Raw genomic sequence first — 25,789 nt, 5'->3', positions numbered from 1 at the left:
ACTAATCACTAACCTAATTATACAACAATAAATAAATACATAAACCAAAACAGTATAATATGTATCATAAGAAAAATAAAATACTAATTATTGATTATAGAACCTTTAGTTAGGAGAAAAATAAATTACTTGCTATATCATATCATATTGAGTTTCGCAAAAATCAACAAAGTGTAAAAGTTATTTCCAATAATTTAGATTAGATATGAAGTTAAGATAAAAGTAACGAAATACGAAACCAGCATTGTAGTTTCTAATAATTTTTCATTTCATTTAAACTCATTTAAGCCAATAAATTCTTCCATAAGTGAAAATTAGTTAAAGTTAACTTGTCATGATTTTCGATTAACCGATCTGTCGATAATCGCAGACTCGTAGCTGATTGCGATTATCGCTATATGTAAAAGCTGCTTTAGAGCTGTCGACGATTTTATTAAATGTCAGTTATTTGTTTTTGTTTTTGAAAATGTGAAGATTTGGTTTTAATTTTTTACGAAAATATGTCTGATATATTACTTAATAAACTTATAAACGACGAAGTTGAACCCAGTTTATTGACTAAATGGCTACTAGAGCCAAACAGTGATGTAATAATCAGTGTATTATTATACATAACCTAGTTTTTGAAAAATCATTTTTTTTTTTAGGAAAATAAAGAATTCCAAAGTATTTCTGATTGTAAAGTTAGCCAAATAGATTTTATTACTTATTTTCTAAACTTTTTACATGAAGAACTGCCTTGGTAAGTTGAAGTCACAATATTACAGGAAAACTATTTTTGTCTCAAATATATGTACTACTTTTATAGTGGCTGCTTAATAGTATTTAAACCTGTCCACAATACTAAAAACTAATAATGTTATCCATAGCATAAGAATATAAAGCTTAATGTTCAGAAATGTTAAGTTCAGCTGTGAGTAAACCCAAGTCACAATAGTTTTGTTCCAATTTTGCTTTTGCTTGCAAAATATGATTTCATTTATCTTTGCTACAGCTAAATGAAGCTAAAATGATTTTTTTACAAGGTACAATATTCACAAATTGCTATTAGCAGTTACTGTACATAGTAATCATAATTCTAGTCATAGTCATAGTTTCTGCAGTACAGCTAGAAGACATATTCAAGTCTTATCATAATTAAATTTTTTGTGACTTGATAATTGCTGATCAGAAATCCATCCTGATATTATAAATAATATTTCTTATTATTTAATTGAATCTCAACTCAATAAATTTTAAATAATATAATTTACTTGAGGTATAATAGAATTTTTGTAGTACACCTAAGTGGGTTTATCTATTGACACCATGAAGCATATTGATAATAGGTGATATATAAACACCTAGATGGTAGTATAATATAATAGATAATTTTTTTATTAGTCTAAATCTTATCAAAAACTCCATTTCAATTATATTTTAATAAGGATTAGGTATTTCATGAATAAACATGCATGGGTGGGACCATAGTCAGGATTGTCACTCAGGGGCTCGCTAGAAGCTTTTCAGAATCCCTCGATAATGTGGATAAATTATTAAACAAAATTTGTATTAAAAGTTTATTGTAGTAAATATGCAGGTTGACAATTTCAAACTTGAAATGGTCATATATTAGGAACAACTATTTCTTATCTTCTTATCTGCAACCCCTTGGACAGGGTCCTATACATCCCTAGAATTTTAAATAGAAAGGGGTGTTGTGTGATTTATTATCTTAATGCTTATATTTCAGAAAATTCTTTTTTGTCTATCAAGGAAAACAATAAATCAAAACTCATTTTTGAATATTTTTATTATTTATTAAATGTTCAAAATGATGGCTACCAATATACTGGCATGTCTCTAAAGAGTTCTAACCATGTCAAGCCAGCAAGTATTTTGTACTGGTTTATGTGCTATGATTTTTTTGACCAAAAAAGTTTTGGTTTTAAATTATCACAATTTAGTCCTGTCAAATTAGTAACTTGTACTAATATTGTTATTTTAAGAACAGTTGTCTTTCAGTTTCTGTAGTTCTTCTTATTTGCAGTTCTTCTTATCTGTAGCAATTGTGTACAGTATACCTGATTGTGTAGACCTTATTTTTGTTTATGGTTCCGAGGATAAATGTTTCTTAAGGATAGTTTAATGTTTTAATGAAAGGCATTTAGGTCAAAATGTAAGCCCCAAGAAGTTTGCCAACTAGTAGCCAAATTTGCAGAAACTGGTCCTGTCATAAAGGGTGAAATTAGTCAAAAAAAACTGCTCAAGTTGAAATTCTGGATTTTCTTGGAGTTTGCAATTAATTGAACTTTATCAACTTATCGAGCAGCTATAGCAAATGGATTATCTCTTGAATCATTAAGAAAGGTACTTAAATTTCATAAGTTTTATCCCTATAAATTGCAAATACTGCAAGGACTTGGTAAAGGCGATCCGGGAAGAAAATTCCAGTTTTGTGAAATAATGACAGATAGAATTATGACAGAACCTCAACTAGTTAAAAATATTCAAATTTAAAAATGCTTTCTATTCACAATCAATTCATCAAATCTTATTTTCAAGATTATCGGAAAATTTATAGGCGTCTGATAAAATTCAGAAAGGAACTGTATTACAATGAGCGCTTAGATTCGTCCGGTAACAGACAGAGGGAAAGTTGGTTAATCATTAACGAATGTAGGCAGTCTTCTCGTCGGCGGTTGGTTGAATCGGACTTGGGGCCCGATGATTTCAATGACTATTTTTCTAATATTGCTGAGAAGTTACTGGAAGCAGTTCCCAGTGACGGCGATCCATTGCAGTATCTTAATCGGAATGCTATCAACTAATCATTCTTTTTCCACCCTGTAGATGCCACCGAGGTCCTTGAAACAATTCAGTGCTTGAAGAATCATAGGTCTTCGGGTTCCGATGGTATCTCTTCATGTCTGCTGTCACTTCTGCCTGCAAGCGCTTTAGGTGCTTTGGTTGGGGCAATCAATCAGTCATTTCTTTAGGGCGAGTTCCCATCCTGTTTAAAGGAAGCTATAATTATCCCTCTTCATAAAGGTGGTAGCTTGGACCGACTCTCTAACTTTGCAATTCGTCCCATATCAATTTTGTCTACCCTCTCCAAGGTTCTTGAGCGGCTTGGAAAAAAGAGAATTGTCTCTTTTTTGACCAAATACAATGTGCTGTCCCCTAATCAGTATGGATTTCAGTCATCTAAGGGCACGCAGGATGCCATTTTCAGATTCTTGGAGAGTGTGTATTTATCTATGAACTCCAAAGAGGCTGCAGCAACAGTGTTCTGTGATCTGTCTAAGGCCTTCGATTGTGTGGATCATGGAATACTGCTATCAAAGCTTGATTTTTACGGATTTAGGGGAGTGGCTTTGGGGTGGTTGAAGTCATACCTGTCTGGCCGCACCCAGAGGGTGGTTGCATCTGGATTTTCGTCAGGGATAGCACACCTTAAATGTGGTGTACCTCAAGGGTCAGTGTTAGGTCCTATTTTATTTTTATTATACGTTAATGACTTGAGCTCTCTATCACTGCATGTGGTTCAGTTTGCCGATGATACTACAATTCTGTGACATAACAAAGATCAAAAAGTAGTCAGATCTCTCATAGTAGAGGACCTTCACAAAATTCCCGGACCTTCACAGGACACTCTTTAAGTGGTGCATCTGCAATCAGCTTGTATTCAATATAGATAAGACTTTTGTTCTGGACTTTAAGTGTAATGTAGAGGATTTTTTATTTGATGAGCAGAGCCCACTACATGGTGGGGATTATTGTCGATTTCTCGGCCTCTTCATTGATGAGAGTTTAAGGTTTGACAACCACGTTTTGGGCCTCACTGCTAAACTTTCTTCTGGTTGTTTTGCAGCCAGGGTTGCCAGGCATGAGTTGGGGGGGTTGTTTGCTCGTTCAGTATATTTCGCCTTAATAGACTCTCATATCCCTTAAGGGTTGCCATTTTGGGGTTTGTGCTCTAAGGGACTCCTTAACATAATATTTACTATTCAGAAAAAAGCATTAAGGTAAAGATCTGTGTGGTGTTGGTCTGAGAGTCTCTTGTAAACCTCTTTTTGAAGCTGAAAGAATTTTAACAGTTTTCTCACTCTTTATATTGGAAACTGCAACACTCATACATAAGTCCGTAAGTCCACCATCTTGCACCAGTCATAATACTCATCAAGTGGGCAACTTATCTCTTCTAATCTCCACCTCCTCACTTACGAGAAACTCTCTAAGTCGTAAAATATTTAATCATGTTCCATTTTCGATTAGGGCTGTTACAGACCTTAAAAAGTTTAGGAGAGAAGTAAAGAAATTAATCTTACGAAAAGCTTACTACAGCATTGAAGAGTATTTTAACGACTCATTTTAACATTTAAAATTAATTACATATCTGTTGATCAGATTTATTATTTTTTTTTTTTATTATTCTTGTTTTATGTTGGTTCTCGCCTTTTCTTTTCTTCTTTTCTGGTTTTTTCTTTGATTATATAAAATATGCTTCTATGTACAATCAAAATCGATTCTGTATTCTGTTTTTGTCCTGTATCCTGTATAACCAAATAAATACTAGTATTATAAATTCTAGGATTAGGAAGCTTTTAGCACAAGTTTATAAACTTAGCAAATAAAGTTTTTTTTTTGACTTTATTGTATAAAGAGCATATTACACCCTCATTTACAAAGCTAAAGAAAAAAAAATACATAACAAAACATGTCAAAATAATAAAACTAATACAAAAACAGACCAAAAAATAAATAAAGTCAATTTTCCAAGGCAAATAAATATTAATACTGATAATGATAAAATAATAAAACAGAGTTGTTGGCAGTAAAATAGTTAATATAATACATAACTGCCATAGACAACAAAACAAGTATTTCATCACAGTCATTTCTAGTCCTTTGCTCAATAAAAATGTCTATCATTACTAAAGGCAAGTGGTTGCATATTTTGATCCCCTCATAGATGATTAAATGTTTCATAAGACCATTCTTGGGGATGCACAGATCCAAGTTATTGGAATTAAATCTTGTTAATAAAATAAAAATACAGGTCAGTGTTAGTCTTGACTAAAAAGTGACTTACAGTGGTCTCCAAAACTTGCCCCACATAAAAATCTTACAGCCCGCTTCTGCAAAACAAAAACAGACTGCAAGAGTTACAGACTTGCAACATTCCAAATCTGGATACCATATCTCAGATGTATCTCAATTAATGCCAAATAAACATTTTTTGCTGAATCTCCATCTAGTTTACTGAAAACCAGTTTTATGGCATAAAAAGCAGAGGCCAACCTCTTTCTAAGCATCGCAATATGGAGATTAAACTTAAAGGCAGAATCAATAGAATTGCCTAAAAAGTTGGTCCAGTCTTTATTTGCGATTTGTTCTCTATTTAATGAAGGAGCAATATCCGCTCGAAACATAAATAAATTTGTCTCGCTGATGTTCAATGTATGCAAGCTTGTTTTTTTGCTTATATACTTCTAAACTGTTTCTGGCAATGTAGTGTTATTTGTTCCTAGCCACAATATTGCGCTGTGTGTAAACAATGTTATGGATCCATTCATGCTGATGAGCTAAGGTCATTTATGTAAATAAGAAACAGAAGAGGTCCAAGAACTGACTCCTGTTGAACCCCAGAATCAATCCTGCGCACAGATGAAACTGCGTGTTGCCCACCAACTACTTGTTTTTTAATTAATAGGATGATATGATTCAATCCATTCAAGAGCATATCTTCTAAATCCATAAAGAGAAAGCTTCAGCTCTTATCCCTAAAGCTAAATTGATTTTTAATTAATAAATCATGTTTTTCTAGAAAATAGACATCTAATTTTATTAATTTTTCGACAACCTTTAAAAGTGTTGACAGCATTGGGATGGGTGGGAAACTTGAAGGATCGGTAAGGTTTCCTCCTTTAAGAAGTGGTTTTACCAAAGCCGTACGCAAGCTCTCAGGAAAGAGACTTTTATCAAAGGAGATATTTATAATTTCACAGAACTCTCCAAGAACTGGGTCAGGACGGTTACAAAATAGTCACACAGAAATACCGTCAATACCTGCTGAATTCCCGTGTTTAATTTTTCCTAAAATACTCTTAAACTCTTGAACATTGGATTAATATTAGAACTTACATTATGCCCCAATTTTTCCACAATAGCTTACTCTTAAGTTGTTAAGTAATTGCAAAATTTCTTTTGATTTATTTTTTGAATTGCAAATTTTATTATAATAGAATGGCCGCTGCTGTTTTTCTAACTTTTGGGTATATAGGCTTATATGTAATAACGCATTCCAGTTTGATGAAAATAAAAAAAGTGGTCAAAGATTTTCATAAACACTCTCCTTAGGACAGTGCCCACCTGGCTATGACTATGATAATTAAGGACATTTGTTTGAGTTTTGTGTCACAAAAAAGTATTTTTGTAATAATTTGTTATCAAGGAAAAGGTGAATACAACTTTATATTATAGACTTAAGAATATGCAAATGGTGCACTTTTCAGGACAACCCCTTCCGTCACCACTTTAAATAATACATACAAATGTATTATTTAAAGTATTTAAAATCTTGTGTCAACCAATATGTACTAATATTTGATACAACTTTCAAGTATTTTCAATGACAATAGCTAATTATACTTCTGATTGTGATCACTGCAGGTAAATATTTAAGGTAACTTAAAAATGAAATATTATGATTGTGGCTATAACTATGAAGACTATGGTCAATAAATATTTATGATCTTATGAAACATTTTTTTTTAGCAATGATAGTACAGAAATACCTAAAGCCTATAACACACCAAAGAAATTAAATGAAAATGATGCAACAAATGTTCAACAATCAAGTAATACTCCTAAAGCAAATGCAGATAATTATGCATCAGTTCAGAAGAATTCTATCATAGATACATCAGTCAGTAAATTCAGTACTCCAAAAGCATCTGGAATTAACAAACATGAAAGTTATTTTAGCCCAGTGTCGCCCTTGTACCAAAACCCCAACCTTTCTTTTCAAAACAAGAGTTTCAAAAACTCAACAGAAAAACCGTCACTTTGTCTGGGCGATTTTTTAGTCACTTCAACAAAAACTTCAGCTAAAAAGAAACGACAGTCTTTAGATTCAAATAGTTCAAAAAAAGAATCAATCAGAAGAATAAACCCTACTAATATATCTATCAAGCCGGCAAATTCTAGCTTCGAAAAATCCGAAAATAGCTTTAATTTTCAGGACAAAGCTGCAGAGGTGCCTGTAACGACTGTTTCCGATATAAGAGGTATATTAGTAAAAGAAAGAACAAAAATTTTGTCTAGAAAAGATTCTTTAGAAACTACAAATCATCAGATTTTGTTAAAAAGGCAGAACAGTTTGCCTAAGACTAATATTACCCCTTTGCTTAATCTAGTGACATTTCAAAAGAATTTAGATAATGTTGCTTCTATTTATAAAGTGATATTGGCTCATAAGCTAGTGTTAAATATTACTAGTGAATTATATTTTCTTATTTCATTAATTTTGAGCAATCAAAGCGACAGTTGCAGATATAAGCATAAATTTATTGACAATAATGAAGTAAATGACAGTACAGAGTCAAATTTAGGGGTAGAAGTCCTGGATCACAATAGCTTATTAAACTTAGAAGATAGAACTAAAAATAATAGTCAAGCTAGTCTATATAATTCAGAAATTTTTGGTAGCATCCATAATGTTGTGTATTTTGCAGTGAAATGTTTAGAGTCTCAGTTTGAAATAATACAAGTTTATGACAAGACTACCTTAAGATTGTTAGCTGATAATGAGAGAATTAAGGAATTTTCCCCGAAGTTTTCGAAAGAGCTGCTGTTAACTTGCGATAAAAAAACTGACAAATTATGTCTAGATATAATAACTCCAACAGTACAAGCTGGGAATGTTTGCTTTAATATAGATACTGATAATGCAGATAATTTTCCTGACCGATTAGGTTTTCAAGCATTCAAAAAGCAGAGGGACATGTTTTATGAAATATTGAGGATATGGGAGACCAACCACTTATCAAAAGATTGGAGTTTTTCTTTAGGACTCGGAGGAAAAATTAGAAGTTTGTTTAGCTTTCATAATGACCCTATGAACTACACACATCTAGCTAGGCTTTTTAAAAACCAGTTATTAAGAAGTTGTGCAAAAGGAGCAAAGGTATGATTTATTATTTTTCTCTTTAGTATAAGAATCCAATTAAAAAATGGGCATTGCTTTATAATTTTTAAACGATATTGTAATTGGATTAAAAAAAAATTATTACTCTGCGTCGCCTATTTATTTATAATATGGTTTATTGAAGTATTAAAAAAATATAATCAAATCTTTAGTACGAGGAATTTAGTTTATGAGGTTTATTTTCATTAAAATTTGCATCTATTTTGAAAATAATAAGAATTCTCAAAATGTTCACAAGAGATATGTTATTTAAATATATTGATTGAATACTGAAATATAAAAATTTAAATTAAAAATTCTGAAATATATGGCTTATAACTGGTATTATTAAAAATTTCATCTAAATGACAAAATCGTTTTATTATTATTGTTAATTACTTGATTATTGTTACATTAATTATATTGTATAAAATTGGCGTAAAACATGAAAAGCCTAGCCATGACAGGTACTGCTAAATTAAGTGTCAAGTTTGATCTTACTGACACTTCATTTTACTTGCCCTGTCTTAAAATCAGTTTTTCCTTAACTATTAAGTCCCGCTACTCCATCTTGTAAAACAATGGATTATCGAGGGACGAACAGACAATTCAAAATGGTCCTGATTAAGAAATATTAATTGTAAACAAAGGACCATAAGAAGAAGTAATATCTTTGACGCATACTAGAATATTCTTGTAGAATATTTCATTTTTGAATGTGGTAGAGTGTGAACAATCAGACAACTAATTGGATTAAAGCATACTGAGTATGTCGAAGGTATTTGAGACATTCCTGCCTCGTGTATTTAAATTGTTTTTATAATATTATAAATGGAACATGTTTAATGTGGCGGCCTACAGAGATTCCTTCCTGCATCCACTTCTAAATAAATATTTACCAGATTATCTGATTCTTTCGAAAAACAATTCCGTAAGCTAAATAATATTAAAAATCTGCTCAAAATTAATGTAGTAAATATAATATTTCACTTATGTTCATTCAAATATAACATTTTTATAAATAAAATTAATGTTTTTAGGAAAAAGGCCTCTCTGAAACTAACCTGCCTTTTGTACCTTCACTGGATATAGATGCTGACAAACTTAAAAGACTGACAAACAGATTGGTTACAAAACAATCTTCCAATGGCATAAATTCCTTGCCGGTATTTTCAGGCTACCAAGAATTTTTTAAAGACTTTATAATAGTATCGTCCAATCCTTTATTCAATAGGCACATTTGTGATTCATTTACATCTGAAATCATTGAACTAAATGATATAAAGTTTTCAACCGCAGAACTGGAAGATAAAGGTGACTAAATGACTTGTGGTTTTTAAATAGATATTACTGATATACTTTTTATCTAGGAAATGAAGTTGACCAAAACTCTAGAAATCTTTACATAGACTGCATACAAAACCTTAGAATATTAGCGAAATTTTTGGGATTTCTCGAATCTTTACCTTATAAATCGGAACTAACCAATCTCCCAAAAAATGTTATAGAGATACAAATTAAAATTCGGAAGCAGGTATAAAACACAAATTAGCGAAAATTATATTACTTACAAATAATATCATTTTATTTTCCAGCACGTTCCTCAGTTAGACGTTAAACATTTGCTTCAGCAGTCAATTTCTGCCAATTCCGTAATATTTATAATACCATGGCTAATCAATTATTTGGCTATGCTAGACTACGTCAGTCTTCGCCTACCTTACTTCCTCTCACTACACAATATTCTATTTGACCTCTATCGAAACTACGAAAAGATGAACACGTCATTTGGAAATGCCATCGCTGTACGTTTTTGCCTGGGTTGGCTTTTCGAGTTACCCCATTTTCCTGACGCGGAGTACTTCAATTTTTATTTACAAAATAGACAAGAAAAATATGTTTATACAGAAAAAACGCAACCAGCAAAATTAAAAATGGCAAACCTAGATAGTGCAGATATAATAAATCAAAATGTATTGTATTTATGTTGCCCCTATTTGGAGGAGATTAAAAAAATTTTAGCGACGAATGCACCAGGGAGTAAAGTTGCCGTGAAATATATTACTCCTGTCACGGCCGTCGAAAGTAATATAGAGGTGGCTAGGAAAAAGATAGAAGTAAGTATATTAAGGATTTTTTAGAAATGTAAGTAGTATAACTAATATCTTTAAGCAAGTTTTTAGCATTCGAAATTTCTAAGATGTATATTTACAGAAAAGTGATACTAGATAATTTGTTTCTTCGGATCTTGTCCATACTCCCAACACATCTTAGTCTGAGGTTTACTATACATGACTATACCAGTTTTTGGTTCTCTTTTTTTATTTGTTGAAGTCCGCTTAGACTTAGATACCAATTTGTCTTTTATACATATTTTATTAATTTTGTGTGCTGTGGCTATATACCAATTCTGTTTCCGCCATAGTTTTTCAGGTTTCATTCTATATCACCTGCATTTCTCTGTGAAAAATCTAATTGTATTGATGTCCCTTAACTAACTTAAGTTTGGATCTTTATTCTTTTTTGTTTATTACTAGTCAAAGCGTTAAATGTTTTTTGTATTTACTACGTTTTCATTTAACTTTTAGCTCCAATTCATTCAATTCCTTCAATCGAAAACAAAATAAAAATACTTGCATTTTTTATGAGATTTTAGAGCGGATGGAATATTCAATTTAAATCCCCTTTTAAAGAAATTTGAGCTGAGTTTAAATGAATTAATTAATTATAATCTTGGACGATATAAACGGAAATTAGAAATATAGAATTGAAATGACAATAATAATGACTTTAAATAATCAGAAATGAAGACAAATTATCCCAAGGGCCACAAATTCGAAAAATCATAGGTGATAATAACAATTTATTTTTGCTTTATACAGTATTTTCTTGATCTTGGCTTTTTCAATCTTAAAATAACCAGGTTTACAAGTTTTAGTCGTTTATATCGTTCATTTTTACCGAAAAAGTTCGCCCTATAGGATTAGAAATGTCCGTTTTAATATTGCGAGAAGGGATAGTATTACAAAATAAAGAAAAAATTAAACTAAATGGCCATGGTGAATTAATTCCTGGATTTTAAGATGCCATTTTTTCAGAGCGTCGTAATGTGGTTTAAAAGAACGAATTTTGGTTTCAGAAAACCGTGTTCTTAGTAAATATCGTGCAATCTATCTATATCTGCAGCACATCGATTTTCCAGTAACACAATTTGGCGTTGAATATAAACTTTAACAAATAATCCACTAATTTAAAAAAAAAATCCTTTCGTTTCGGCAAAACAAAATTATGCAGTTTCGGCAAGTATTTGTATTTTTTTAATCATCGGCAGTGAAACATCAAATTGGATTGACCGATCTGATATTTTACAATGGAAATGTGACAACTAAAGTAAAATATCCTAAATCGTTTTTTGTTTCTACTTAATACCCACGAGTGATACCTTTGACTGTCCCATGATAGGCTGTTATCTACTTGAGAGTGCAATAGTTCACCAATTTTTTTCTAGCTCGTCTTTCTCATTTCCTGAAACTTCACCATGTCGTTAAACAAAAATAGACTTATGTGAGTTTCAGGGTACAGAGTTGTGTCCTGAAACTCATATAAGCTTAACGTCCTTTGTGCTGAAAATCTAAGTTGCCTCAGATTTTTAGCATCAAGTATTTCTGATACAATCGCTGTTGGTAAGGTATGCAAGTTTCCCAATAATTTAATTTTTTTGTGAATGCTCCTATGCTGCTTTGTCTTGCTCTTTGTTTTTTTTTTTAATTTTCTGAGTGGATCTTGTTTAAATGATTTAGATAAATCTCAATAAAAATACATTTATATACATTTCCCGAAGATAATTTGGACACAATTTTAGGACCAATGTTAGACACAGATTATCAATGAATCGATACCTTATTTAGACAGTTTTCAATTATTATATGTATTTAATGATATTCTTCAAACTGTATTTATTTTGGACAAACAACTATCTGCTAGTGGCCTTGCTTTAGTTTTTTTAGATTATATAAACGCGTACTTCTACATATTGCTACCAACTTTTGACACCCAAATTTAAACTGATTACTGATTTTGAGACTGAGATAGTTAGACTTTTTTGATTAGCAATTATTTTTTTGAGTAACCGGTGACAATTCGACAAATATTAAAAGTCCGCCTGATCAGGTTAAAATTTTGTTACTAAACGTACAGTCTGTAAGAGACAACATTGATAAATTGGCACTTTCTGTTGATAGTATTGTAATGATATTGTAAACACCGAGACACCAGCTGATTTTCCGTCATTCCGCTTGACATTGACATAAGTACACCGCACGACATTTCGAAGGTAAATCGAGAATCTTCTGGAATAGTGTTCTGCCGAGTATATAAGGAGCCGCATGGCCGATAGTAGTCACTTGTCAGTTCAGTGAAGTAAAGTGCCGAATATTGGAATGACAATTAGTTCCTAATTTACTATGGACTTAATTTTATATGCTCATCATATAAATATGTATTTAAACTAAAGAGACTTCTAAGTAGAATTATCTATTTTTGAGACGAATATTATGGCATAGGTCTTTTGCTGCTATTCACTGCTTCTGTTTTGTGTTTGTAGTTCTATGCTATAAGTTCACTTGCACATTTTTAATTTCCGCTTTGTACCAGCATCCATAAATTTTACATACCTGGTCTGCTAGGTTTTTAGCTTAACTACGCATTCACATATCATATTCATCACTCTTGTGGTTCACAGTTGCTATTTCCCTCTTCAAGCCAATGGTGTGTGGCTTAATCCGGATTCTGATCGTCTGCTGTGTAATGTGTATATTTGTACCATCGACGGTCCACCATCTTTGGCATTTTTTGATATGCTCAGATCAGCAGCATTTAGAAGATCCCTAATGAAAAGTCTAAGCAATTAAACGGAGATTTCACTCAACCTTAGTAGACAACAAATTTTAGGGCTTTTGTGCAAGATGTATTTTGATTTCCGATACTCACAATTCGCATTAATGACTGGCTTTAAAGCCGAAGGCGGTCTGATGTTAAATCTGATCATAATGATATGTAATTTTCGATGCTTCCCATTTAGTTTATCCTTAAAATTATTTATCGGATTTATTCATTTATTCTAAAAAAATATAGAAGTTATTAATTTCGGTTAAAGAAAGATTAACAAAAGGTGTAAACCATTTTTTCTTAGCAACAAGTAGAAGATGCATTTTTCAACTCACACCCGTCATCTGTAAGAAAAACTGTTGAATTTGTTAGCGAAAGAATAGCATCGGCTGCCGTAAAACATATATGTCATGATGTAGTTCCCAATTTTAAAACTTCTATTCTTACGGAATTAAAAGAGATTTTCTTAAAAAATGATACGGGCGACAGATTTTTGGATGATAATCAGAGAAAGGTAATTATTAATTTTAAATAGTCTTTTTTATTACTACTTCTTATATATATTTGTTATATTTTAGACTACTTTAAAAAATCAAGGGTTAGCTGTAACTGAAATCCAATTATCAGGTTTTCTAAAGACCCTACAGGAAGAAACTGAAAAAATATCTTGTAAAAAGATACCTTCTGCCATTGACAGTTTATTACCGGTGGACACTCTAGAAATAACAAAGAATATATGCATTAGAATAACAAATAAAATGTATACAGAACGAGTAAAGCAGTGGATTGACAGTCATGTTACTTTGGACTTATTGACAAAAGACTTTGAAAATGAAGTTCAAAAGGTAATTGGTTCTTAGTAGTAAAAGGTTGAATTAGCTATAAATTACTTTCTGATATTTTTTTCAAACTTTTTCTGCATTTATACTAGTAGTATCATAGATATAAAAATGCAATAGATTCAGAGATACTTTTTACGAAAATAAATATTTACTTGCTTAGTAGCTCTTTCGATTTTAATGAAATTTTAGATATTGTGACACATAAGGTGGCTTATCGATCAGTCAGCAAGAATGTAAAATTTAAAAAATCCTTGGACCAATGGGAAATATTTACACGTACATTCCATCATCCAGTAATATATTTTCCTTAAAATGGTCCTTCTTTACACTTGAACTATCATAAGTCTTTGAACGATTCAATCTGCGTGGCAAAAATTTCCAATTTCAAATGATCCCACAAAAAGGAACCAAAGAGAGACAAATCGGGTAATCTCACAGGCTATTGAATAGTAAATTTTTTCAAAATCCAAATACCAGGAAACGTTTCATCTAGGATCTGCCGTACAGATAATGAGAAGGAATCTTTGTCGTGTTAAAATATCTGTTTTTTTTTGATTAAGGTATTAGGTAAATTAAGTATGTAGAATTATTTCATAAAATTTTAAATGATGTTCATCAGCATGCAATTCTTAAATAAGCTTGAATTTTATATGATTGATTAATATAGTATTCACTGTCACTTGACCCAGAACAGCGTGATTTATGATTAAACAAAGTTGCCAATATGCTTGCACATTAATTGTTTATAAAATACCATTCAACAATTTACAATACGCAACGGAATAATGAATTTTTGCTCAAAGCAATAGAAAATAATAATAGAAGAATAAAAAATACCAGACAAATTCTTTACTTACTTTACTCAAGGTAACTGGTGGAATTGTCTTATTGATTTAAAAAAAAATTCTAACGAACCTATTATAAGAGGCCAAGTAAAATGTTTTAAATTTGATTGCACTGCGATGCGTAGCTTAAAGTTAAAAAACGAATCCAATGCTATTTCAAAACATCTATCACAACATACCTTCTAATATTTCTACTTTTTTCAAATAACCTTATTTGAAAAAAAAATGGGAAATACCGCCCTTGCTAATGGATGGAAGTCATAATGGTGGAGTTTATTTGCAAATATATTCCCCTAAAAGCAAACGGATTTTTTTCTCATTTAACTGTTAACACTAAAAGGGCCACCATGTATACATATTAACTAAAACCCAAAGATAAAACTCCATATATTAATATTTTATGTTGTCTCATTTGTACCATGTAGGTTCAGACTAACGGTTTGATTTATAATCGAGAAACAGTTCTATTTGTCATTGTAAATGCTATTAAAAATTAGTGCATAATTTAATATTTGGCAAATATTTTTAAAACATATAAAGTACAGAAATGAAAAAGTTATTTCTTAGTCTGCAGTGATACTTATTTATCATATATTGCGGTTAAGAAAAACATCATTTGCAATATGTATTTTGCCCAAGGCATCATCAGATTAACCCAATAATACCTTTTTATTTAAAACTTTGACTACCTATTATGAATAACTTATTTTGGAAAACTCAATCTATTATGTAACTGCAATATATATCTAATATATTGATGTTTACTTAAGATAAAATGTAATTTACTTTGGTTATAATACTAATTTTGTATTTTTTAAGAGAATACTTAATGGACGAAGAACCGATAAAGAAAAAATACCATTTGTTCTTCCTCCTGGAGGTAAAAATTGCAACCACAATGAAGACGCTTTAAGTGGATTTCATGCTTTAAATGCTCTTACAGTAAGTTATCTAATATTTTCAAAATTTCGAATGAATTAATATATTTTTAATTATAGGACGTATGTTGCCGAGTAAATGAAAGGAATGCAATTACAATAGATTATATAGTCAATATTCTTCAAGAAACTCATAAATGTTTGACTGAAAGGAATGACATCAATGACACTATTGCCGCATCTCTAACTTCGACTGTGTTTGAATTTTCTTTACTCCTGAGTATGTTACATTAATATGATACAATTTTTCAAATTATTTCTTTGTTGGTTTTTTTAGTTGTAAGATCTCCTTCGCTATTATCCAGTGGAATTAATATTTTTCTACCTCACTGTCTTAACATATGGACCATGGATCCTAAACCTCTGATGCTTTTTAAAACTCTATTTTGTCCACGCAACCTCTTGATGTTGCAAAGTTCGTCTAGTAAATCGCAAAGCCTGGATTTATATGCGCGAGTAATATCAGCGCTTTTGGAAAAGAAACTAATTAATGTTCAAGATCTTGAATCTCAATGTACTGGATTTTATAGTAGGGATTGGGATAAGGTAAGAAAATCTTAAAATCAGTCTCAAGTTATTAGGAAATATCTGAAATATAGGACAAGATTAATAATACTGTCGTATTTCCTATTTATCAATTTTTCGCACTTCAAATGGGCTGTTTTTAGTAAGCATTGTTAATTCTTCCTATTTGCCTGGCAAAGCTGCCTCCATATTTATCGAATCATTGGTTTTGATATTATAGTCAAAACAACTTGTATTTGTTAAAAAAATTGAAAATCATGTACCGTCGTGATTAAATATTTATATTTAAAGGCCTAAAAGCAAAAAAAAATATATTGGAACAGTTTATGACACATCTACTCAGTATTTATCAAAAGTTTAATGATTTTCGTGATCTAATTAATTTATCGCTCACTATAATCGTTACGCGAAATCGTTGAGGCCACGAGTGTTTCAAAAGGTACAATCATTTCTGTCTTGAAAAATAAATACAATTTCTGTATTGAGTAATAAATTGAAAGTGAAAATAATATCTGCAAGAACTGAATATTTTGATTTAAAGAAGTTATTTCCCTTCAGGATAACATACGTACGCGGTTCAATGACTTTAATCGAGTAATTTAGTTTTGAAGATAAGCTCGTCACCGTATTCACCAGATCTGGCATAGACTGACTGAGCATTTTGGTCTACCTGCTCATGTTTTAGTCTGTGTTAAAAAAAATAAGTTTATGGTTTTACAGACATGACAATGTGTAAAACCCGCATAGAATTGTAATCTTAAAACGTTTAATATGCTGTGTTTTGCATAATGAAAATTAAAGCGTTATTCTAATAAAAAATAAAATATTAACTCTGATAAAAATATAATAAAAAATCAGAAATAAAACTCTAATAAACAAACTTAACAACATATCATTTTTTAAATAAAAGGCTCAAATAATGTTTTTGAAGGTGGTAGACGATGGTACAGTGAAAACATCTTGTCGAACTTGCATTGTCTTATTTATTTAATGTAACACGACGTTTCGGTTGGTAAGTATCTCCAACCGTTATCAAGTGTAAACTGGTAATGTAAACCAGTTTTACTGTCAACTGGTGTACATTAAATAAATAAGACAATGCAAGTTCGACTAGATGTTTTCAGGCTCAAATAAACCGCATTCTTTCGCTAAACAAAAACTTAACCTATCGTAAAAGCTATTTCGCACCTCCAAAAGAGTTTCAGGTAAAATGGAATTGGCACCTTCGACAATTTTATTTCGCAACTCCTCTAAATTTGTTGGCCTACTAAATTCATGCTTGTAAATGGTCTGCTTAAGGTAACCCCACAGATAAAAGTCATTTGGAGACAAATCTGGAGATTTAGGAGGCCATTTAATATCGCCAGTCCCACTAATAAGGCGGTTAGGAAAAGTATTTGTTAAAAATTCTTTTACCCTAGCCGCGTTATGAGCAGGACAGCCATCTTGCTGAGAATAAACCGATCCCAGGTCTACATCAGGTAGGATTTGAATGGCAGGAAGAACTTGGTTTTGCAGCAACTTAAGGTACTTTTGGGCGTTTAAAGTGCCATCATTAAAAAATGGCCCTATAACATTGTCGCCCAAAATACCTGCCCAAACATTGTGTTTGCCATGTGATGGAAAAGAAGATTCATCAGAAAACAAAATATTTTTTAAAAAATATTCGTTTTCATTTGCCTTTTCCATCATGGTTTCACAAAATTCCATTCTTCGCCACTGGTCTTTAGGAAATATTTCCTGAGTTTTTGAATACTTGAAACATTTCAACATTGGTACCCATATTTTTTCCAGATACTAGCAACATAGTGGACCGTGTCGAATCAAGTTCTAGGGTACTGCAAACCATTTCTTCCCGCCGTTCTATATCCTGGACCACTTCAACAGGTGGTTCTTGACGTTTTGTGTGGCATTTTTTACAATTTTGAAGACAAAAAGATCTCTCAAAATTTGTAACCACATTTAAAACCGTTTTTGCACAAGGAATCGGTCTATTCTCAAATGTCACTGAAAACAAATCTCTACATTGTACTGCCGAATTGCCTCCATAAAACCATTTAATTAGTTGAACTCTTTCGGAAGGGGTATAAACAGCCATAGTGAAGAAAACACGAAAATAACGCTCAAAAATTATTAATGCAACGTGCAGTAACACAGCAAAGTGAGGTCTGCTGACTCCCGGTTCAAAAAATAAAAACGAAAAATTCCGCCGCCTGCAAGCCGCAACCAAGCGGTGTTGCCTTTATTTTGGGTAATACGTAGCTCACGATAACACGATCTGTATATAGTGCATTAATGATGATTTTCTGTTTTTTTTTTTCGGATTAGTTGATTAGCATTGTCAATTGCGCGTTTTCTGCAATACATTTTTTTTATACAGGTAAGTAGAAACTATGGGGTCAACATAAGTTTTTTTATATCATGGCATTTTACAATTCTCCTATTTATTGTGAATACTTTTTTTATGGCATATTATATGTCTAAAGTCAGCGGTTTGTCAAACTTGGAGAAATACACTAATGAAACATACAATATTAAAAAATAAAAACCTTTTACACTATTTGTGGCAACTGATGTTCAATTTGTTGTCCATTTATATCAATGCATTTTTGAAGTCGGTAAACAACTTTCAATTGCACGGTAAATAACTTCTAATTGCAATCACGCAATTAATTTCTTGTCGAATTCTTTGTTTTAAATAATCAACATTATTTGATCTATTCATATAAACCTTGACTTCAAATAGCCCCATAAGCAAAAATCTTATTATAAAATCTGGTGACATTAGTAGCAATAAATGTAGAATAAATTTGTATGTTTTAATTTCATCTGTTTCGTTAGTCTCTGTTACGTCATATTTGACAAACCGTTGACTTTAGGCATATGGTTTGCTATACAAAGGATATTCAGAATATTTCATAGAATTGTAAAACGTCATAGTTTCTAATTGAGGCACTTTGTATAGAAGTTTTATTTCAAAAAACGCGCAAGTGACAAGATTAATCGATGTGTCCAAAAAATACCTGAATTTTAAATGAATTTGTTTCTTTCATTGTGGATGCACTGTTTACATACCTAGACAATGTCAGCCTGTAGACTTAAAGCAATGAAATTAATTATTTTTTTTTAGCTCTGTGATATATTTTTCATTTTTTTTTTTGTAATTATCCTAATTTTGATTTACATGGTTAACCTAGGAAGTGAGCTTCAACTTCGCCTTTTATAATATACACATTGTAAATTTTAATAAAGACAGTATTATTACTATCAATGTCATTATTATTATTATTATTATTATTATTATTATTATTATTATTATTTATATTATTATTATGACAAAATATGCAAATAATTTAATGATGGAAAACATTAGTTACTAAATACTTAATGTTAATTTGAAAAAATAATGTTTTTTTTTGAAAGGTACATAAATTTAAAGTTGGTTTCAAGAGTGGAATTTTTTAGTTTACTTAGTTTCATGAAAGGTGTACTAGCCGCTAAATATGATGTAGGGGTATTTTCTATTTATACATCTATATATAAGTCTGAATGTCTGTCTGAGGGTTTGACTATTACACCTAAACTGGGCTACGGAATAATACGAATTTCAGCTCACTTATGTTTTTTTCCAAAGAATGTTAGGAATGATTTTAATGGCGGACTCATCGTAGATTTTGCAATTTATATATGTTTTTTATATTTTTTTAATATATTAAGGTGCTTTTTTCTATAAATTCATTATGCTTTTAAGCGCTTTTTACGTTTACAAGTCCGGATAATACTCATAACTCCATTTTTATATGCGTAAATGGGTGTTTAAGAATTTACCAACTTTAGTAAAGGAGTTATTAATATTATCGATATTCACAATTTATGGATGTCTGGTGAAGCGCACTTCCATTTATCCGGCTACATCAACAAACAAAATTGTCGTTACTAGAGTTCAGAAAATCCGCAGGAGTGTGTAATATCCCATTTTTTCAAGTCAGCAATTAAACAGATTTCCACAGAACAACCAATCGTGGTTTCAGCAACATGGTTCTATTTCACACACCATAAGACCGGCCTTAAACCCTTTGCAAAGGTCGTTTCTGACACACATTATTTCCAGAGGAGGAGCTAGCGACTGGCCCACAAGGTCGTCAGATCTAACGGCTTGCGATTACTTTTTGTGTGGCTACCTACAGTAAAAGGTCTTCAGTATTAAAGCAAGAAACATTCAGAGGCTTAAAACGAAAATTATTGAAGAAATTGCTAATATTCCCGTTGATATGTTGCATACGGTTATGGAGAATTCCTACGAAAGGCTACAAGATTGTATTAAAAGAAAGGGAAGCCATTTAATTTGAATTATTTTTAAGAAATATAAAATGACATATAACGTCTTAAGCTTTTATTATTTTACTGTATTTTATATAAATTAAATTACCGTTGAAATCTTAATCAAAACTGCCTGCTCCCAACGGCCACCTTGTATGTTGTGACTCTCTAATATGTGTTAATATTTCATTAATATAAGATACATAGATTAGATAGTAAAAGTTTTAACAGTTTAGATAAGATGCTTTATGTGTCAAGATTTATCTTTATTGTTTTAAAACCTACAATCTGTAAACAATTCTTATTGTATACCTAAATACGAAATATATAAATTTGACATTTACGAAGTTCAGATTTTCAAGCATTTAAGAAGAAAAAACTCAATAATGGGCATTTGAAAAATTGATATAAAAACTTAAAAATGGGGAGCCTGGGCCACAATACAACTTTTAGTGTTTGTGGCGATATATTATATTTAACTGGACAAAAATCAGATGAGAGTACCAAAATATGAGGTACTATGACCGAAATCCAAATATACTACAGGATTATTAAATACAAAACAACATAAAGAGCCATGGCATAAATCATAATTGTTTTACCAGAATAATATGAGAAAAATCATGGCCAAAATGTTATTTTGAATAAATCTTGGATGAACTAAGAGTGACTTCCAGGGATTCTAGAAAAAAAATTACGATAAAAATACTTAAACATGTTTCTTCCACCACTTTTCAAAAAAAATCACTTTATAAAAAAGTCCCACTAACTTAAATTGATTTTAATAATAACTACAGAATTAATAAAAATACACAAAAACAGCATTAATCAAAATATACAAAAGACAAATGTCAAACAAAACTTCAACTTAAACGGCATTTATGCGAATACATTTAACAGCTCTTTCTTTTTCTAACAGTTTGAACGCACCATATACCAAGACTCATGTAATTAAAATATTGAAAACACTCCTTTTCACCGACCTAGAACTGACATATTCCCACAAAAAATTAATTTGCCAATTGCTCATATCGACACCTCCAAACAAGAATGTCAAATCGCTCGTTCCAATCGACATCACATCAGTCTTTACTAACGTAAAATTTATGATATTTACAAATCTTAAGCCCCAAATTTTTTTGGCCACGATTCCTGTAAGAAACACGTCCTCGATCCAAAAAAATGTAGTTTTTTGTGCATTTCGGTAGAGATTTAGGGCCACATCCGATGTCATTATTGCGAACATTCCAGAACAATATTCCGGGTAAAACTGCTCTGGATATTGTTCGTATGAAACGTACCATTTACCATAACGGCCTTCAGCATCCCTTATTACCGGCATTATGCCGTTTACATTGCAAAAAATCGAATTAGTCACATTGAAAGGGATTATATCATATTTCAAAAAGTTCAATAATAACGGTGTATTGACGAAAACATCATCGTCGCATTTCAGGACGAATTTGGCAGAAGGACAGCATTCGGCCGCATATTTAACCGCTAAAGTGCTTTTGTACGTCATATTTTTGTAACTGTCCATGAAGTTTCCTTGGATGATGTCCTGATGTTGGGAATCTTCTATTTTAATGGCGGCATTGGTATTTTGATCACTAAGGCCTAAATTAAAAACTAACCTAATGTTGTCTCGCTTTTGCCCCCAGGTTTGCCTAATCGTATCTCTTTTCTCGACGTTTCCTGCAGCTGAAGATATTATTACCAATAACAATAAGGGATCAGAATTGTCACATAAACGATCTTTTTTAATCACATATTGAAAATTATTTAGATCCACCAATTGCTGATTTTTATCTGTTATAACTAAATTAATATTTTGTTTTAAAAAAAATAAGAACAGTAAGAGTAGACAAATTATTAGCAAAATATGGAATTTCACGCGTCTTTTCATGATACGCCCTGATTTTAGATCAGAATTAGGTGTTTTAGTTTTTTTATTACAGTAAGATTGATAACAATTTAGTTAGTCACTTTAGATTATTTTTATCTAGAGAAATTGTCGCAGCTTTAAGTTTTCTAATATGCCTAATCCATGATTAAGGTACAGGGTGACCAACATTAGATGAAGAAAACGAAAAACTCTACTTCAAACAAATGTCCGAACCTCTTTAGCTTCAAACGAGGGTTTATTTTATTACATTGTTGTATATTTTTATTTATGCATATAAATATCTTATCATGTTTTAATAAAGAAACTTTTTAGGTATATAGTTAATTTTGCGCATTTTAAAAGCGAAATATGTATACGCCATGTTTTTTTTATATTGGAAAAAAATGTAGGGACATATTTCTTACATATGCTATAAAATAAATAAATAAATAATTAAAAAATATTTTTTATTATAAGAAAAATCGGTGGCATCTGCATCGATACATAGAAAATGCGTACCAATTATGAGAAAATATCTACGAGAGTATCATTTTTTCTCACAACTTTAAGACACTTCAGTTGAAAAATGTAAGACATTAACAGCTGTTTGCACTTTTTCTTATGGGACCCTTAAGCTAATGTATCCCTTAAACCTCTTTTAGTTAAATTGCCGAATTTGGTCACTTAAAGCTTCCTTAATAAATAAAAAGTTAAAAAAAAATTGACATAAACGAAGAATTAAATTATTTAATTGAAAAGAAGCAACAAATTAAGGCAACTAACTTATTATACAATTATACTTTTTTTAAAAAAGTTATAGGGTGGTTCGTTTCAAAATGAAATCACTGCATATAACATCGCTAATTTAGAGTTATACGGAAAATTTCTAATTAACTGTCTTATGACTTCTTATATTCAAAAAGATCAATTTTAGTTTTATTTATTAAATGGTTTACAATTAAACTTACTAATAAACGCTATTTTTTATTTTAGGTCACACTGGAAGATTTTTCATATTTGTTAAAACAACTGGTAAGTTACTATGATAACATTGACTGCAGCTTAGTCACCCTTTTAGATTTTCTGTCCGATTTCTGCTCAGATCTTTAGTTGTAAATTTAGATTTATTTAATCATTTTGTTAATTTTTTTCATACTTTGTAATTGACTGACGCAACCGTATTTATGTTTATATTCAATATTTTTTATTTATTTATTATTCGTTTTATTCATATTATGTGTATAAGTCAAACGATGTATTTTTACGTTTTATAAAAATATGTTCCTACCTTAAGGCATAGATTCAGTGCATTCATGTTATTGACATAAAGGTTTAATGTTTTTGTGCTTATTCACTCCTGTAGTTTTATAAAATAAAAGTGTTGCATTTAACTTATTTTAAAATAACCTAATTGGCAAATGTGATATAAAATCTCAAGATGTATAATATTTTAAATAAATTGACAGTGTTTAGTTTTTATTAATTTATTTTTCTATTATTACCTTATTCCTAAGGCTAAAGTACAAACAAATAAAAGAATCATTTCATTCTAAGTCATCTGGTACCTATTTTATTAAATATTACGCCTACTTAAATAAATATTATAATTTAGAAAATCTGATATGCTCAATTACTTATTTATTTATTTATTTATTTAATAGACGGGATCAACTCCATTACAAAAAAAAATATTACAAAGTTCAATAGTTACACCTAACCATAACTTAAAATAGCTAAAATACAAATATGTTTTTACGGGCAAACCAACATAAAATCAACAGAAGAGTTTACACAATCTCTCTAATTTGATTCCTAAAACTAGACAAGCCAATGCCCACAACCTCAATATCCTCATGGTTGATAATATTTAAGGTTCTTTCGATAGGGGAGTGAGTGGCATAGTTGGTACTGTGAAAAGGCAAAGCAAATAGTCGGTTTCGTCTCAAGAGTCTTGAGGGGACATTAAAGCTAATTCTACCGAGAAGGTCGGGGCATACAATCAGACCATTAAGAAGCTCAAATACAAAGGTTAAATCACCACGAATACGTCTTTCTTTCAATGTTGTCATAGCCAGCACTTCCCGTGCATCATCATAAACATGATCGTTCGGTATTTCCAAATTTAATTTAAATAGACAAAATCTTAAAAACTTATTCTGAATCCTTTCAAGGGCCAGACAGCTGTTCATGTAATAGGGGGACCATATCATTGAGCCATACTCCAATAAAGAAACCACCAAAGACATGTACACTCTCTTACAGGTCTCGACTGATAGCTCTCTACAGTTACGCAGAACAAAACCCAGAACCCTGGAGGACCTAACCACTATATTATTTATGTGTATATTAAAATTTAAATGATCGTCAAAATAAATGCCAAGATCCTTGATTGTATCAGAATACTGAACAGGGCTTCCCTCTATATTGTATGATGTTACAACTTTTTTACTTCTTTTGTGAAAACTAATATAATTACATTTCTTTATGTTTAAGAATAAGATATTGTTGACACACCAATCATTTAGCCTATTCAGGTCATTCTGTAACAAAATTTGGTCTTTGGGAGTCTGGATTACTCTATAAAATTTCAGGTCATCTGCAAACAATAAAAAGGCACTATTTTCAAAACATATAGCTATATCATTAATGAAAATGTTAAAGAGCAATGGTGAGCAGTGTCCACCCTGAGGTACACCAGAACATACATTGATATTGCTGGATCTAGCACTACCCAATCTAACCTGCTGGGTCCGGCCTGACAAGAAGCTTGTGAACCAGGCAACTATATGATTGGAGAAACCAAACACTCTAAGTTTCTCCTGCAAGATTCTGTGATCGACTCTATCAAAAGCCTTGGAGAAGTCTGTATAAATCACATCTATCTGACATCCCCTCTCCAAGGCATCCAACAGATCCTGCTGATAGATCAACAAGCTAGTGATAGTAGATCTGCCCGAACTAAACCCATGCTGCTGATTGAACAACAGCTCCTTGCAATAGAAATAAATTTGGTCGTAGATAAAACTGTCCAACAGTTTTGGAATGGCCGACTGGATGCAAATGCCCCTATAGTTGCCTATTTGGTCATTATCATCTGATTTAAATATTGGTACCACAAAACTATGCTTCCATAATGACGGAAGAGAAATTACTGAAAGGAAGAAAACAGATATATTCAAGTATTGGAAGAATTGGAAACGTAAATAAGAAATAACACACCATCTCCATTTCACAATAACTATACATTAAACTCGAGTACTTCTTCAATTACCAAAGTAAACAATTTTGGAATAACACGAAGTGAAAGTTCATTTATAATGTTGACCTTTTTCGTAATTAATTAGGTCACAGTTTTTTGTGTCTCAGTCTTTTTAGAG

The 25,789-nt window shown here is 31.2% G+C and overlaps 2 protein-coding genes and 1 long non-coding RNA gene across 3 annotated transcripts; 2 read left to right on the top strand and 1 right to left on the bottom strand.

Annotated features, from left to right (window-relative positions):
- Positions 1-404: 404 nt before the first annotated feature.
- Positions 405-23,895, top strand: LOC126750232 (codanin-1). The gene is made up of 12 exons (XM_050459780.1): positions 405-587; positions 648-742; positions 6,760-8,170; positions 9,211-9,484; positions 9,541-9,704; positions 9,766-10,287; positions 13,362-13,571; positions 13,636-13,902; positions 15,564-15,686; positions 15,743-15,902; positions 15,960-16,228; positions 23,406-23,895. The coding sequence occupies exons 1-12, from the start codon at positions 501-503 to the stop codon at positions 23,520-23,522; spliced, it is 3,699 nt and encodes a 1,232-aa protein (XP_050315737.1). The 5' UTR covers positions 405-500; the 3' UTR covers positions 23,523-23,895.
- On the bottom strand, positions 21,104-22,768 carry LOC126750233 (lactosylceramide 1,3-N-acetyl-beta-D-glucosaminyltransferase-like). The gene has a single exon (XM_050459781.1). It carries the CDS (start codon positions 22,431-22,433, stop codon positions 21,471-21,473), a length of 963 nt encoding a protein of 320 aa, XP_050315738.1. The 5' UTR covers positions 22,434-22,768; the 3' UTR covers positions 21,104-21,470.
- Positions 23,896-24,080: 185 nt separating the features above from the next.
- Positions 24,081-25,155, top strand: LOC126750283 (uncharacterized). Its single transcript, XR_007665662.1, has 2 exons — positions 24,081-24,522; positions 24,584-25,155. It is a non-coding gene; the product is annotated as an uncharacterized LOC126750283 (long non-coding RNA).
- Positions 25,156-25,789: the final 634 nt, after the last annotated feature.

This window comes from Anthonomus grandis, chromosome 2 (genome assembly GCF_022605725.1).
Source record: "Anthonomus grandis grandis chromosome 2, icAntGran1.3, whole genome shotgun sequence".
Taxonomy (NCBI): Eukaryota; Metazoa; Arthropoda; class Insecta; order Coleoptera; family Curculionidae; genus Anthonomus; species Anthonomus grandis.
The sequence above is the reverse complement of the archived record's forward strand: the minus strand, read 5'-3'. Positions and strand labels throughout refer to the sequence as shown.

Bases quoted from the DNA above. Each gene is read 5' to 3' on its own strand.
- LOC126750232 (XM_050459780.1), top strand. From the start codon at position 501: ATGTCTGATATATTACTTAATAAACTTATAAACGACGAAGTTGAACCC. The intron at 13,903-15,563 runs GTAATTGGTTCT...GTATTTTTTAAG, and splicing joins TTGAAAATGAAGTTCAAAAG to AGAATACTTAATGGACGAAG. The intron at 15,903-15,959 runs GTATGTTACATT...TGGTTTTTTTAG, and splicing joins TGAATTTTCTTTACTCCTGA to TTGTAAGATCTCCTTCGCTA.
- LOC126750233 (XM_050459781.1), bottom strand. From the start codon at position 22,433: ATGAAAAGACGCGTGAAATTCCATATTTTGCTAATAATTTGTCTACTC.